This window comes from Silene latifolia, chromosome Y (genome assembly GCF_048544455.1).
Source record: "Silene latifolia isolate original U9 population chromosome Y, ASM4854445v1, whole genome shotgun sequence".
Taxonomy (NCBI): Eukaryota; Viridiplantae; Streptophyta; class Magnoliopsida; order Caryophyllales; family Caryophyllaceae; genus Silene; species Silene latifolia.
In genome coordinates this window covers 262,034,381-262,049,793 of record NC_133538.1, presented here as the reverse complement: position 1 = coordinate 262,049,793, position 15,413 = coordinate 262,034,381, and the positions used below count along the sequence as shown (strand labels likewise).

Below are 15,413 nucleotides of genomic sequence, written 5' to 3'. Positions count from 1 at the left end.
CAACACATTATAAAAACTATATTAAAAGCTTACCCTCGACGCAAGGAATCCAACGACACGAAAAATGACAAGAACCGACCGTCTGAACTCCGGGAATTGCTAAGAGTGCGATTAGGAAGATGAAGTGGCTGCTTTCTCTCTTAAACAGGGTTTTAGGTTTTGTAAAAGTGAATTAAAACAATGACGAATATGTTTAAATACCTTAATCGCATAATTAACAAAACCCGAGAAAACTCTCCGTAAAACCGGACACTCGATCGAGTACCCAAGGTACTCGATCGAGTACCCCAGCTACTCGATCGAGTACCCAACAGGTCAGAACCTATTCTAAAACACAACTTACCCTTACTCGACAGAGTAAGGCCTACTCGATAGAGTACCCAAAGACTCATAAATACGGAGTATTACAGTCTTCCCTCCTTAAAAGGAACTTCGTCCTCGAAGTTCAACCCATACATAAAACAACCATTCAGACTCGACCAAGACACAACAACTTAGCTAAGGACTCAAGAACTCGACCGAACATAGAACATGAACTCTTAACACCCACTCCACCAACTATGTTTACTTCCACAACATGACTCACTATATCGTATCTACTACATATATATCTCTCACGACACCAACTCCATACATAACCAACTACCATCCTCTAATGCTGCTAGCTCCATAATATCATCAACTATCAAATCCAATACCAAGACACTCATAGACATCAAACGGGATGTTACATTATAATTCTCGGATGGCACCCGCCCATTGCTTCCAAAAATGTCTTGAACAGCCATCTGTAACACTCAATACTTTCATCACCTATCAACCTAGCTCCAAAGGTTATGCACCTTTGGTGGTGATCAACTCCTGTGAAAGGCACAAACACCATATCGTACTTTTTTGTTCCATATGTAGCATCTGCTGATAACACCTCACCTAACAGCATGTAGTTCTTTATGTAGATTGGATCTGCCCAAAACACTCCAGCCAGACACTTGTTTTCATCTACTATAAAATCAAAGTAAAATGAACTGCATGTGTCTTTTTTCCCAATAATATTCTCAACAAACATTTGCGCATCAAAATTACCAATGTAGGTTTTTATGTCTCTGACAAAGTTTTTGAAATCAACCTCAGTAGCACCGATATTGTCGTAACCTCTACATAGATCCTTCCAACCTCTATAGGCTTTCACACCACCTAGTTTTAGCACCTTTACCTTTGTGACAAATTGTTTCTGTACCTCTGTCATTTTTCGGTTTCCTTTCAAGAACATTGTAGATTCCGGCAAAGCAAATGGATGGTTATGGGCTTCATCGAATCTGGTAACAATGTAAGTTCCATTTTCTTGGTATTTGAACTGCACTAATGCACGATAGTCGATTCTTATAATCGGCCTCATACGACTTATGTCTGTCACATCAGATTGTGCATCATTCTCAGCAGTATCAGTATCAGTCCTCTTCCTTTTCCTACTTTCCTTTACACCTTGCCTATTGCAGACAACATCCCTTAATGCAAAACTGTTTGGTAACTCATTGCCTTTAATCCTTTTTGTTGTTGCAAGTCTTGGCGTAAACCCACAAATTGTACAATATTCTTTGCAGAATAACTCTACTGATTCTAGTGTTTCGAATACTTGTCATACTTTAGGTTTCTTTTCCTCTGGACAGAATGGAATGTAGTGGAGTGCATTTAATGGTTCAATTCTTGTTCTTGGAGTTGTAAAGCTGTTATTTGTAGAACAAGACGTACTTCCATCACTTGTACTCATTGTCTGCTTCAACAGTAGTTTAGTAAATAAGTATATTAAATATTATTGCATCAATAATGCAGTAATCGAATTCTAATATGCTCTACAAAGATTGGTAATTTATTTCGTACAAATAAAGGTTCATATATAATGTATTCCTGCCAATGTCCATTGTCATGCCTTTAAAGGACCATTTATTTTACTGCTAATGTTCATAGGAAATATTGTTGTCCATTTTGATATAGCATATATTAAATGTATTGAATGTTAATGACAGTAAACAAACAAATAAACGACATAATACTATTTCATTAATATTAGAAATATTTACAAAAGCCATTCAAGACTTTCAAAAGCATAAAGCCTATTAAGGCTTATAGTGAAAAAAAAAGAAAAAAAAAACAAGAGAAGATAATACAAAATAACAATATACTAGAAAACTAACTTAATATATTTGTAAATTAATCTAACAGTCAGAGTCGTAATAACCCTCAGCACCAGAGTTGTCCTCATACAACTTTTCAATGTTTTCTTTGTTTTTTTCTTTGTTGTGCTTGTCGTTTATGATGTCTAATTTTTTCTTCAGAACTAGACAAACGCTTGCAAAGGCAGTATCTTTCAACCAGCCTTCCATTCATTGTGATAGTGATTATTCCATTTTCATTTCCCGAAACCATGTTTTGGTAATAATCCCTTTAAATTACCTTTTGTTGTTTCCTAAAAGGAACCAAGACGACCAAGCCTTGCATACCTCGGCCATGCTTTTCTTCTCTAGCCTCCCAAGTCGTTCAAAAATAAGCGAGACGAATTCATAATTAGTAAGAAAAGTATGTAAACGACGATCGTGTGATGGTACATCCATCTCCACAGGAATATCCTTTAAAGTAATCCACTTTGAAGAAAACAAGTCTTCTTTCCATTTCTTATAATTAGTGATGAAATTGTTTTTGTCTTGAATGTTCTGGTAGTAGGGTATTTTGCATTTAGAATAAGACATTGTTTTTTTTAGAAGATTCGGTAGTTTTCTGGAGAGATTAAAGATTTTGGTTATTCAAAAAGGTTTTACAAATGAAGATTGGATGGAAAATTGGTGGTGTACTCTTGTGTTTATATAGTGGATTAATTGAGTAGAAGAGATTAAATATTGTGAACAGTTGTGTCTTTTCAACAGCAAAAATCTACCAACAGTCACATTATAATCATGGTAATTAATAAACTGGTTGAAGTTATCTATGTTACTTAAACGACTATATGTATTACGAGTTCAATTTAATTGATATTTCAAATTCCTGTGTAAATAATAAAATGTACCTTTAAAAATAATATAATGTACATTTAAGGTCTGCTTTTAAATCTCTTTCATAAAACAGTACATGCATATTATGAAAATACGTAATGGACATTTGAATTAAACTGAAAGCACATTTATTTTCCAAATAATATTTCATGTTCTTTTTTAAATAATTTAATGTACCTTTAAATATAATATAATGTACATTTTCCAAACAATGCTTAGTGATATTTTAGTTGCACCTAATTATCAGAAAATGCACATTATGAATATAGATAATGGACAATTTATTTGATGGAACAATTTCTTTTATAATTAATATAATGTACATTCTGAAATAATATAATGTACATTCTTGAGTAATATTTAAATTAATGTGAATAGTTGTGTCTTTTCACCACATAAGCAAGTTAGAAATCGTCATTTGACTTATTGTGACTTATTGTGAACAGTTGCAAGACCACATGCAAAAGGTAAAAATTACGTGCACATCGTTATTATAGATAATGCATATTTCAATAACACTGATATGACATTTCTTTATGAAACGTATACACCACAACACAACTCATTATTATTACATGCAAAACTACTTTTCAGTTATTTCAAATTGCACACTTTTCCTTTCTCATTATTTTTACATTTCTTTTCACCACAAAGTACATTTACGTTTATCATCATCCTAAAATCAAACAAACAAACTATAAACCCTAGTTTAATACTTTTCGTTATAAAATTAATGTTTTTGTGGTTTCGAACATTAAATCTAGTTGACTAAATTTAATCAAATCCGAAATTAAGTTGAATTTCATTAAATTTAACTTTAACATCATCATAAAATCAATTCAACAAGGATTGAGAAAGGAATTAAATAACATTGATTGAACATACCTCAATATTGACTGTTGAAAACAATAATTCAAGATGAATGACGAAATCAACTCCGATTTTCCTTACAAAGTTTTGATCTTGAAATAACTGAATAGCTGATGAATGCAAAATTTTAACAAATTGAATCTGATTTCGCTTCCGAAGATTTGTGCTTCGAACACAGCAATTGATGATGAATAACTGATTTTAAATCACTAAATTTGATGTCGAAAAACAAAAATTTACAAATTAAGGAAGGATTAATGATGAAATCGATTAATTTTGTTTCGTATGGTTTGATTTTGTTCCGTAGGTTTGATATTGCTCAAATGTACACTTTCTTATTTTTTGTTTTGCGCGAAAGTCTACTTTTCTAAGTAACGCGCGTCTAATCTCAGCCGTCAGATTACTATGATGGACGGTTGAGATCTGTTATCACAGTTCTCACGATAAGCCCCGTTCTCACCGGAACTCTACCATAATAATAATAATAATAATAATAATAATAATAATAATAATAATAATAATAATAATAATAATAATAATAATAATAATAATAATAATAATAATAATAATAATAATAACAATAATAATAACAATAATAATACTAGCCTTTGCCAGGGGTTTAATTGAAGTTGATATCTCAAAGGAACTACCCACTTCTGTGACCTTTAAGACTCCATATCGTGGACTGGTGACACAGAAGATTGAGTATGAATGGATACCTCATTTTTGTCATGCTTGCAGGCGTATTGGGCACACAAAGGATAAATGTAGATGGACTAGCAACCTGCTAAAGTGTACAGGAAGAGGAGACCTCAGGGAGTGCAAGCAACTGTTACATCGCCTGTAGCTCCTACAACTCAAGCACCTGGGATTCAGGCTTCTGTGCATCCTGTACAACCTGCACCTGCAGAACATATACTTCCTTCCCTGTGGCTGAGGACCCTGGAATAGAGAAAGCTCAAATGGTCTTGCCTGTTGCCACCATATGTAACCCCCCCTCCCCCCGTCTGGTGTCGAGTGTGCAGGGTTTCCTAAGGCACAGTCTAAGGCTATCAAGGTATCTTCCAAGGACACGGTTGTTTTAAATCTGGATAACAAGTTCTCTAAACTCCAACCTGATACTCAGATTGATGAGTATGGGGAAATTGTGGGTACTGACTTGGTCGAAAGTCCTCTGGACATTGATCCAGGAGGAGGCCTTGTGCCTCAATGATTTTCTCCTCCTGGATTATAAGGGGGCTAAATGACCCTCTTAAACAGCAGGAAGTTCTCAGCTTTCTGTTGGGGCATCATGTGGATTGTGGGGCAATACTTGAAACTCATATTAAATGTGAGAAACCTCCTCTGATTGCAAAAGCTAATTTTAGCTATTATGATAAAGTGGATAACTATAATGAGCACTATAAATGTCGTATATGGATTCTCTGGAATCCAAAAACTGTGTTGGTTACTGTTAGGCCTGGAAATCCGCAGACCTCCCTGATTAGTATCTCATCTAAACCTGACTGCCAGGCTGTCAGGATGTCAGGCTATCAGGGCACACGAAGATAGGCGCCAGGCCATGGAGAGGACAACGGTCAAAAATATCAGGACGATATTGGACCATAAACGCGTATTAAAAAAGGATTATATACGCAGTATTGAATGAGAAGATCTCGCAGTAAATGCAGTAATTAAGGGAGGAATATTAGCAATTATTACAGGCAATAATGGAGAATAATCCACATTCAATACCATATCAGGCAGTCATTCAAGATTAGAGCTTATATAAGGAACACTTTGAAGACATTGGACATATCTCATTCTTGCACAAGAAGAAGCATACAATTAGATACACAATATTTAGAGAAAGATAAACATTGTCATTATCATACAATAATTCTCCCAAATTACATAGTGAAATCCTCTCCTGGCTTGGTGCCCGTGGTTTTTTCCCATTCAAGGGTTTTCCACGTACAAAATTCTTTGTCTCATTATTGTTATTGTTATTATATTTACAGCTTTACATTTGACCCTGACGACCTGACCAAGAGACCATTTAGAGCTAGTTAACCTTACACAACTCTACCCTGACCTGATTTCGCCTTGCGCAAAATCCACACAAAATAATTGGCGCCCACCGTGGGGCATCTAGCTCTTTAAATACTTTTTTCTTATCCTACAAAAATTCAAAAATCCTACAAAAATGGCCCAACCCACCGTTGAAGAACAATTGAATGCAGCTCTCCAACAAATCGCTGAGTTGGAAATCCTGAAAGAAAAAGTTGCCCAAACTGAAGCAGAAATCCTGCAATTAAATAAATCTGAGTCAGCTCTAAAGCAAAAATTAGAGAAAACTCAAGGGGTGGGCTCTAGATTCCAACCAGGAACCCCATTTGCATCAATCATTAAAAATATTGATTTTTCCAGTTTTGGGAGCCCAAGTATTCCTAAATCCATTAATGTTGATGGTGATGATGAACCAAAAGATGATAAGGAGAAACCTGATGAATCTGCAGCAGCCATCATGATGGCAGTGGTTCAGGAGATCAAGAAACTCAATGAAAAATTCGATAAGATACCTGGAGTACCTGCCAGCATGGAAGAAGCTGCCCCTGACAGCTATGTTGATTTGCCTTTCATAGATGAAATAGTAAAAGTAGACCTACCAAAGAGGTTCACAATTCCATCCATGAGGGTCTATGATGGAACCACGGATCCACAAAATCACGTGGCCCTTTACAAGCAGAAAATGCTGGCTGCATCTATTCCCAGCGAATTTAGACAAGTTTGCATGTGCAAGGGATTTGAACGACCCTGACCGCCCTGCCTCTCGCAATGGTACATCAACCTGCCAACCGGGAGCATCCATTCCTTTGCCAACCTGATCAACAGTTTCAACCAAAGCGGTTCGCAAGTAGCGGGGAGTTGGAGAAACGATCCGGTGACCTTTACCGAGTTACACAGAAGCCTGATGAATCTCTCAGGACATTTCTTGCAAGATTCAACAAGGAAAAAGTATCCATACCCAGGTGTGACGTTGGAACATCAGTGGAGGCATTCAGATAGGGGTTACTACCATATAGTAAATTATACAGCGAGCTAGAAGAAGATAAAAGCTATAAACTTGGATCACCCAGTAGACCAAAGGATCATGAAAGAAGCAGTAGGAAGAGCAACAAAGAAAACAACTATAGACCTACTCCATATTCCAGGGCAGATCAGTCAGAAGTTAACCTGGCTCATTAGTATCAAGGTAAGGTTAAAGTTCATCCACCTATTTCCGAACATAACTTCAGTGTTGATATTGCAGGATTAATCCGAGACTTGACAACATGGGATCACCGTCGTCGGGTGGCCCAGGGAAGTCGAAAAATCAAAATCCCAGAAGAGACAATTCTAAATGGTGCGAATTTCACATGGATATTGGACACACCACGGATGATTGTTTCACCCTAAGGAAGGAAGTGGCCTACCTGCTAAAATCTGGATACTTGAAAGACCTGATCAAGACAAAGGGCAGGAACCTAAACCAGGGTAAAGAGAATCAGGAGCACAAGTAGGATCCTAGTCTCCCTCCACCACAACCAATTTATGAAGTAAAATTCATATCTGGCGGTTCAGAGATTTGCGGCCTGACAAGTTCAGCGGCAAAGAAAATAGCCAGGACGCCAAGGACTGTGTCACCCTGCAAGCCGGATCATATCCCAACAATCACTTTCAATGATTGTGACCTGGTGGGCATCCCTGATGTTCATCATGATGGCCTGGTAATTTATATGCAGATTGGAACCGGCACAGTAAGAAGGATCCTGGTAGACGGAGGCAGCTTAGTGAACCTGATCATGCTCGACGTACTGAAAGCCATGAAGATCAACGAGGACCAAATCATCAAGAAATCCAGCGTCCTAGTGGGATTCAGTGGCGAAACCAGGAGCACCCTAGGAGAAATCCACCTCCTAACCTACGTGGAAGGAGTCTCATCTTATGAGAAATTTGGAGTCCTCGATTTTGTCATCCTACAACGCTATCTTGGGCGAGGCCCTAGATTCATAATGTCAAGGCCGTCTTAACCTATCACCAGTGTATCAAGATACCAACAGACTGGGGCATAGCCACAATCAAAGGGGATCACATGATAGCCCAGGAATGCTACACAGAAGCCTTGAAGCCTTCCAAGGCAGGTAAGTCCCTGGCATAGCAATTAAAGTACCCTGTCAGGAGTACCTATGTGGCACCTCCCAAAATGGAAACAGATCAGGTAATCCTAAACCCTGAGTACCCTGACAGGTATGTTTTAATAAGATCTGACGCACCAGATGGTGTCAGGCCTGAACTGGTGAAGTTCCTTAAAAATAAATCATCTTGGTTTGCTTGGTCACATTTTGATATGACTGGAATTAGCGTTGATATAATTACACATAAGCTCAATGTTGACCCATCTTTTAAGCCTGTACAGCAGAAAAGGCGAAAATTTGCAGTTGAAAGAAATACCATTATTAACGAGGAAGTAGAAAAACTCTTGGATATGGGGATGATCAGGAAAGTAATGTACCCTGAGTGGCTGGCTAACTTAGTTGTTGTGCAGAAAAAGAATGGAAAGTGGAGAGTCTGTGTAGACTACACTGACCTGAAGAAAGCCTGTCCTAAAGATCCATTCCCCCTGCCTCATACTGATGCCATGGTAGACGCCACAGCAGGCCACGGGATGCTGATATTCATGGATGCTTCCAGTGGATTCAATCAAATAAAAATGCACCCTGCTAACCAGGAGAGTACTGCATTCATTACAGACCGAGGCATATACTATTACACTGCCATGCCTTTCGGCCTGAAGAATGCAGGGGCAACGTACCAGCGCCTGGTCAACAAGATGTTTAAAGACCAAATAGGTGACATCATGGAAGTATACATAGACGACATGGTGGTGAAATCCAAAAATGCAGAAGATCATGTGAAACATCTAGAAATAGCATTTGAGATATTGGAAAAATACAACATGAAGCTAAACCCTGCAAAATGCCACTTTGGAGTCTCTTCAGGCAAATTCCTTGGATATATGGTCACAAAAAGAGGCATAGAAGCTAGCCCTGAACATATAAAAGCTATCCTGGAGCTACAGTCACCCAAGTCTGTCAAGGATATCCAGAAATTGACAGGGCGGGTAGCTGCCCTGAACCGTTTCATATCGAGATCCTCTGAGAGATGCAAAACATTCTATAACCTCCTCAAGAAGAACAAACAGTTCCAATGGACGGATGAACATGAGACAGCTTTTCAGGATCTAAAATCCTACTTATCATCTCCACCCTTACTGGCCAAGCCAGAGAAGGGAGAGCCTTTGTCAAGATATACCTATCTCACACCACAAAGAGACACGCATCGGCGCCTAGTGAAAGAACAGGACAGTCAGCAACATCCAATCTACTATGTAAGTAAAAGCCTGCTAGATGCTGAATTGAGGTATGAACTACTTGAAAAATATGTCTTAGCTGTAATTATGTCATGTACTAAATTGCGACCTTATTTTGAAAGTCACCCCATTATAGTCAGGACCAATTTACCCATAAAATCTGTCCTACGTAAGCCTGAACTTTCGGGCGGGATGGCCAAATGGTCAGTACAGATTAGCACATACGACATCTCCTTTGAACCTAGGGCAGCGATCAAATCGTAGGCCCTGGCAGACTTTGTGGCTGACTTTAGCCTAACCTGGAACCAGACCTGATAAAAGAGGTCAACCAACTAGAAAATAAAACCCCAGACCAAGAATGGACCCTATTCATATATGGGGCATCCAACGCCAGAGGGACAGGGTTAGGACTAGTACTTAAATCGCCCCACGGAGATATGATAGCACAGGCTGTAAGCTGTGAGTTCAAAGCTACGAACAACGAAGCAGAATATGAATCCCTGATTAGCAGGCTTAAAGGTATATCTAGACCTCGGTGTTCAAAACCTAAAGGTAAAAACTGATTCACTCCTAACTGCTAATTAAATAAAGGGAATTTATACGGCTAAGGATGCAAAAATGATTTCGTATTTAGAATATGCAAAAAAACCTTACCGCTAAATTTGCTTTATTTGACATAGATCAAATATCAAGAGACACAACACCCAGGTGATGCTCGCGACCTAGGTTTGAATTTTACCTCCACTGTTTTTGACAAAATACCAATTGTGCACTTATTAGAGCCAGCCATTAGCAGACCTGAACAAGTCAGTCCTGTCAATCAGGACAATAACTCTTTGACTAAACCCTATTATGATTGGTTTCTCCGAGGAATACTGCCTCAGGGCAGACATGAGGCAAGGGCTTTTAAAATTAGAGCTTCAACTTATGCTATCATCAATAACACTCTGTTGAAGAGATCGCAGGCTGGACCCTACCTGGGATGCTTGGAGCCTGACGAAGCCAAACTAGTACTTCAAGAAATACACGATGGACACTGTGGCAACCACAAAGGAGGAAAGAGCCTGGCAAGCAAATTTCTCAGAACAGGCACATCGGCCTACACCGAGGGTGACCGCTCGAATACTCTTCAAAATGCGAAGCTGCAAATTCATGCACCAATCATACATCAGCCATCATCCGAACTCCTCCATTCAATCTCCGCACCTTGGCCATTCATAAAGTGGGGCATGGATATTGTGGGAAAACCGCCCGTAGCTCCAGGACAAAAAGTATTCATGTTGGCTATGACTGATTACTTCTCCAAATGGATTGAGGCTGACTCTTTCAGGCAAGTAACAGAAAAGGAAGTAATATCCTTCATCATGACAAACATCATTTGCAGATACGGAGTCCCATTAGAAATAGTATGTGATAATGGAACTCAATTTGTGGGGAAAAGGACCCAAACATTTTGCCAAGAATGGAATATCAACCTGCTAACATCAACTCCTGGATATCCAAAAGCTAATGGCTAGGCTGAATCAAGCAATAAGGTAGTCATAAGTCGCCTAAAAAAAGAAGTCAAAAGAAGACGAGGCGGATGGGTCAAGAACTTCCATTAGTACTATGGGCGGACGGACAACTCCAAAAACAAAGAATGGCCAAACACCTTACTCCCTGGTGTATGGGTCCGTGAAGTCGTCATTCTATGTAATCACAAAGCCAACATCAAGGTACGGCTGAAACAATGTTGAAGCAAACAAAGACCTAATGCAAGATAATCTGGTCCTAACGGAAGAATTAAGAGACGCCAAGATCGGGATGGCATCATATCAACAAGCAGTCGCTAGGACTTACAATAAAAACGTCAAGATCAGAGTCTTTAAAGAAGGAGACCTTGTCCTACGCAAGGTATTTCCAAATAAAAAAAAAATCGGCCCAGCAAGCAAACGGCTCCCATATAGGAAGGCCCTTACTTAATCGATTCAATTGTTGGACAAGGAGCATACAGGCTCCAAACGCTAGAAGGGGAAATGATCCTGAGATCCTGGAATGTAACTCATTTAAAATTATTCCATATGTAAAGATCGGATCGGGCTACAATCGGTATAAATTCAATCACTACTCAACTTGACGTGCTACTTGATGAACTACATGTTTTACATGCCTTGCCTGCAATTTATATCTGTACAACTAACCTATTTATTTACTTCTTGAATCCTGAACAATTATACATGATAAAAGATTATATGCATAAATATTCAGGATTGAGGGCTACTCTACTATATATTTCTGAAACAAAAAATCTGCACTTGACTGTGCCTAACGAGTTGGTAACCGCTACTAGATACAGTAAATGTCAGGACCAATCAGGCATGAAATAATTGCCTGACCTGACTAGGTTTACTGCCACGGATTACAACCGGCTGGACGCAGCAAGACAAGTTTAAGGGTGTTCCCTCCCAAACACTTAGTCTAAAATGCCCTCTGACAGGCCGAATACCAAGCCTCCAGCTAGGCACAGGATATAAGCCCTCCTGACAGGCCGGTTTTCCCACCCCTTCAACCATTATAGCAAAAAACTATACTTGGTTGAAGTACTCATGATTAACTAAATAAAATGAAAATGACGTGCAGGTTATTCAATCAAAATGTTTGACAGGCCCAATAGGATGAAACTCACAAATCCAAGCAAAGTCAAAAGCAAAATCAGCCAGAGAAGGCCACCATGCCTATATTAATAAAAATCCTTACCCCCTGGGGCAAAGGCGCCAAAATATTCATAAAGGCCTATTGTTTGTCCAGGGACATCCCTCCTGGATGGGCTAAAATCCCAACTGAAAAAACAAATTACTGCTTCTTCTCAGAAACAGTACCACTACTTCCACCCTTTACCGGACCAACATCAACATCCTGCTCACCTGGAGAGTCCACCTCTTGTTCATTTTCCATATTATGCAGGTCAGGATACTTTGAAGCAACAAAAGCCATCTCAGCTTCAGGGTTCCATTTCGCCCTGGCCTCAACAGGCTCCGACATCGCAGCAACCTTACCCTTAATATAGAAATAGAGGGAGGCATCATCTAACTTGAACTCCAGTTCATTCCTTTCCTGGGTGAGCTCCTCATTTCTGTCCAAAGCCTCCTACAACAGCCGCTTCCTTGAATCTGCCTCAGCCTTAACAGCATCTCTCTCAGCCTGCACCCTCACCAAGTCAGCAGCTTTAGCAGCCAGGTCACCTCGTGCAAAATCCAGCTCAGACCTCAACCTATCATAATCTGATCTCATCAGATCAATCCTAGCTACCAAAGAAGTAGCTTGATAGGCATTATGGAGACAGGTCGCAGCACCCTGACCAAAAACAGAGAGAAAAGTTTGAGTAATATACCCCAATAATAAAAACTGCTCAAACAAAACACACATAAAAATTGTTCTAGCCTACCTCCCTTACAGCAGCCAAGGCATCTGCCAAGAGGCTGACTGAATGATCCACCGATGCAACTGCCTGAGTAGCAGTCTCAACAAGGTCAAGGGTGAGCATGACATCTAATCTAGAAGTAGCGTAATCCCTGATCTTCACCCTAGCAGCCTCCATATTGTTCACCCTGGCTCTCACTTCCCTGACCGGGGCAGAAATGTCAATATGAAGTAACCTTGGCAGCATCAGACTGTTCAGTCAAACCAATAACAGGCTCAGCATCCCCGCTTCCCTGGGAACCTTCCTCCTTGATCTTAGCCAGCCTGGCTGAAAGGTCAACCATACCAAACCTGGCAAGGCGAGTAGATGACCTGATGGCTACAACATGAAATACTATATTAGCAATATAAACCAAACATTATCAGGAAGCCAAAGTAAAAAGAAAAGAAAGACTAAGATATACTTACTGCCTGAGGTAGTGGCACTAACAGCCCCAGAAGGTTTAGCCGCCCTGACAGAACCGTTAGCCTTCAAGCAGCGAGGAAGGTGACCAACCCCATCACAGAGAGGCCAAGACCTCTCCAAAGGAGGAATAGCAAATAAAGCAAAAATATTGGGAGTAGGATACTCAGTTTCAGTAACCCAATCATCAACTGCACACGTAAGAGGTATGACTTATTATAAATTCCATTTTATTTTTCACTAACAAGTAAAACATGCAGGGCAAAGAGAAAAACTAAAAGACTCACTAGCAACGCAAGCCTCATGATTTAAATACGCCAGGTCAGGACCCACATAATTGGTCCTAACAAACATGTATCCAGCAGCCCAGCCCTTGTCATGGCTGCTGTCCAGGTTGCTCAAAAGAGGAGTAGTAGAAGCCCTGACCTTAAAACTTGTACGGCCAGGACTATTTGTTTTAACGGCATAACAAGCCTTCAAATCGTCAAGAGAAAAAGAAATATTATGTTTTTTTTTACAGAGATTCTCAATGGAACACACAACCTTCCACACCATAGGCATCAATTGATAAGATGGAACACCAATCTCCTTAATAACCTCAACCATAAGAGGAGAAAAAGGAAGCTTACAACCTGCCCTGAAAGCCCAGTCATGAATACAGAACTAACCAGGACAAGCCCAGTCGGCACTGATAGAAGAATTCTCAGGGATCCAGACTTCAGCATCAGCAGGGATGATCCCCTTATCCTTCAAAATCTTCTCAAACTCAGGCTTCAAACGGTTTGCAAGAGACTCATCCTCATTTAAAGCCTTCGTAGGATTTAATTGAAAATCATCATGGAATATTGAGATCATCTCCAATGGAGAATCACTCGGCTTGCTGATCGTGGAAGGTGGAGCAGCAGAAGAAGTAGGCAGATTTTCAGAAGAAGTTTCCTCAGGATTCTGAGGAGGAGGGGTTGCAGAAACCGCCGCCCTGGTAGACTTTTTTTTTGCAGCCATTATTTGAAAGATTATAAAGAATTGATCGAAGATTAAAGAAGTTAGGAATTAAGAGAACTGAAGAGAAAGATTATTAAGAGAGAAATAAGAAGAATTGCTTTGGTGAGTTCAACTTAATGAAGCACGCAGGTATTTATAGTGGAGAAGATTAGGGTTTCAACCGCAAAGGAAGTGGATAATCATTAAGGAAGTTGCAGTAAATCTTATACACGTCATAAAAACTATGAGAAAATAGCCGTTACTGAAAAACCCGACCGAGCATAACTTAACCATTGGGTAATCTTCCTAAAAATAAAGTTATCTCCTCATTTTTTCGTCCTGGCACACTGAAAATAAGGAGATAAGGGGCAATTGTTAGGCCTGGAAATCCGCAGACCTCCCTGATCAGTATCTCATCTAAACCTGACTGCCAGGCTGTCAGGCTATCAGGGCACACGAAGATAGGCGCCAGGCCATGGAGAGGACAACGGTCAAAATATTAGGACGATATTGGACCATAAACGCGTATTATAAAAGAATTATATACGCAGCATTAAATTAGAAGATCTCGCAGTAAATGCAGTAATTAAGGGAGGAATATTAGCGATTATTACAGGCAATAATGGAGAATAATCCGCATTCAATACCATATCAGGCAGCCGTTCAAGATTAGAGCTTATATAAGGAACACTTTGAAGACATTGGACATATCTCGTTATTGCATAAGAAGAAACATACATTTAGATACGCAATATTTAGAGAAAGATAAACATTGTCATTATCATACAATAATTCTCCCAAATTACATAGTGAAATCCTCTCCTGGCTTGGTGCCCGTGGTTTTTTCCCATTCAAGGGTTTTCCACGTACAAAATTCTTTGTCTCATTATTGTTATTGTTATTATATTTACAGGTTTACATTTGACCCTGACGACCTGACCAAGAGACCATTTAGAGCTAGTTAACCTTACACAACTCTACCCTGACCTGATTTCGCCTTGCGCAAAATCCACACAAAACAGTTACTGTTTTGGCTACTGGTTCCCAATTTATGCATTTATTCCTTCTTCATCTTGTTACAAACAAAGTGTATTACATCACGTGTGTGTATGCATTTAATTTAGCTGCTGACAGAAGAAATCTATAGAGAACATTAGGACAGTTAAGTGCTTCTACTGTTGGGCCTTGGGTGTGTATGAGGGACTTTAATGTGGTTCTGAGCTCTGAGGAGAGGAAAGGTAGTATGCATCAAAACTTTGCATAA

At 39.5% G+C, this 15,413-nt stretch overlaps 1 protein-coding gene across 1 annotated transcript; it reads right to left on the bottom strand.

Annotated features, from left to right (window-relative positions):
- Positions 1 to 727: 727 nt before the first annotated feature.
- Positions 728 to 12,240, bottom strand: LOC141630556 (protein FAR1-RELATED SEQUENCE 5-like). Its single transcript, XM_074443350.1, has 3 exons — positions 12,143 to 12,240; positions 1,084 to 1,487; positions 728 to 963 (listed from the first exon to the last, which is right to left on the bottom strand). Exons 1-3 carry the CDS (start codon positions 12,238 to 12,240, stop codon positions 728 to 730), a joined length of 738 nt encoding a protein of 245 aa, XP_074299451.1.
- Positions 12,241 to 15,413: the final 3,173 nt, after the last annotated feature.

Coding starts and splice junctions, on each gene's coding strand:
- LOC141630556 (XM_074443350.1), bottom strand. CDS start 12,240: ATGGAAAATGAACAAGAGGTGGACTCTCCAGGTGAGCAGGATGTTGAT. Junction 1,488..12,142: donor ACTGTTTCTGAGAAGAAGCA/GTAATTTGTTTT, acceptor TGTCTGCAATAG/GCAAGGTGTAAAGGAAAGTA. Junction 964..1,083: donor AGACATAAAAACCTACATTG/GTAATTTTGATG, acceptor TGTTTTGGGCAG/ATCCAATCTACATAAAGAAC.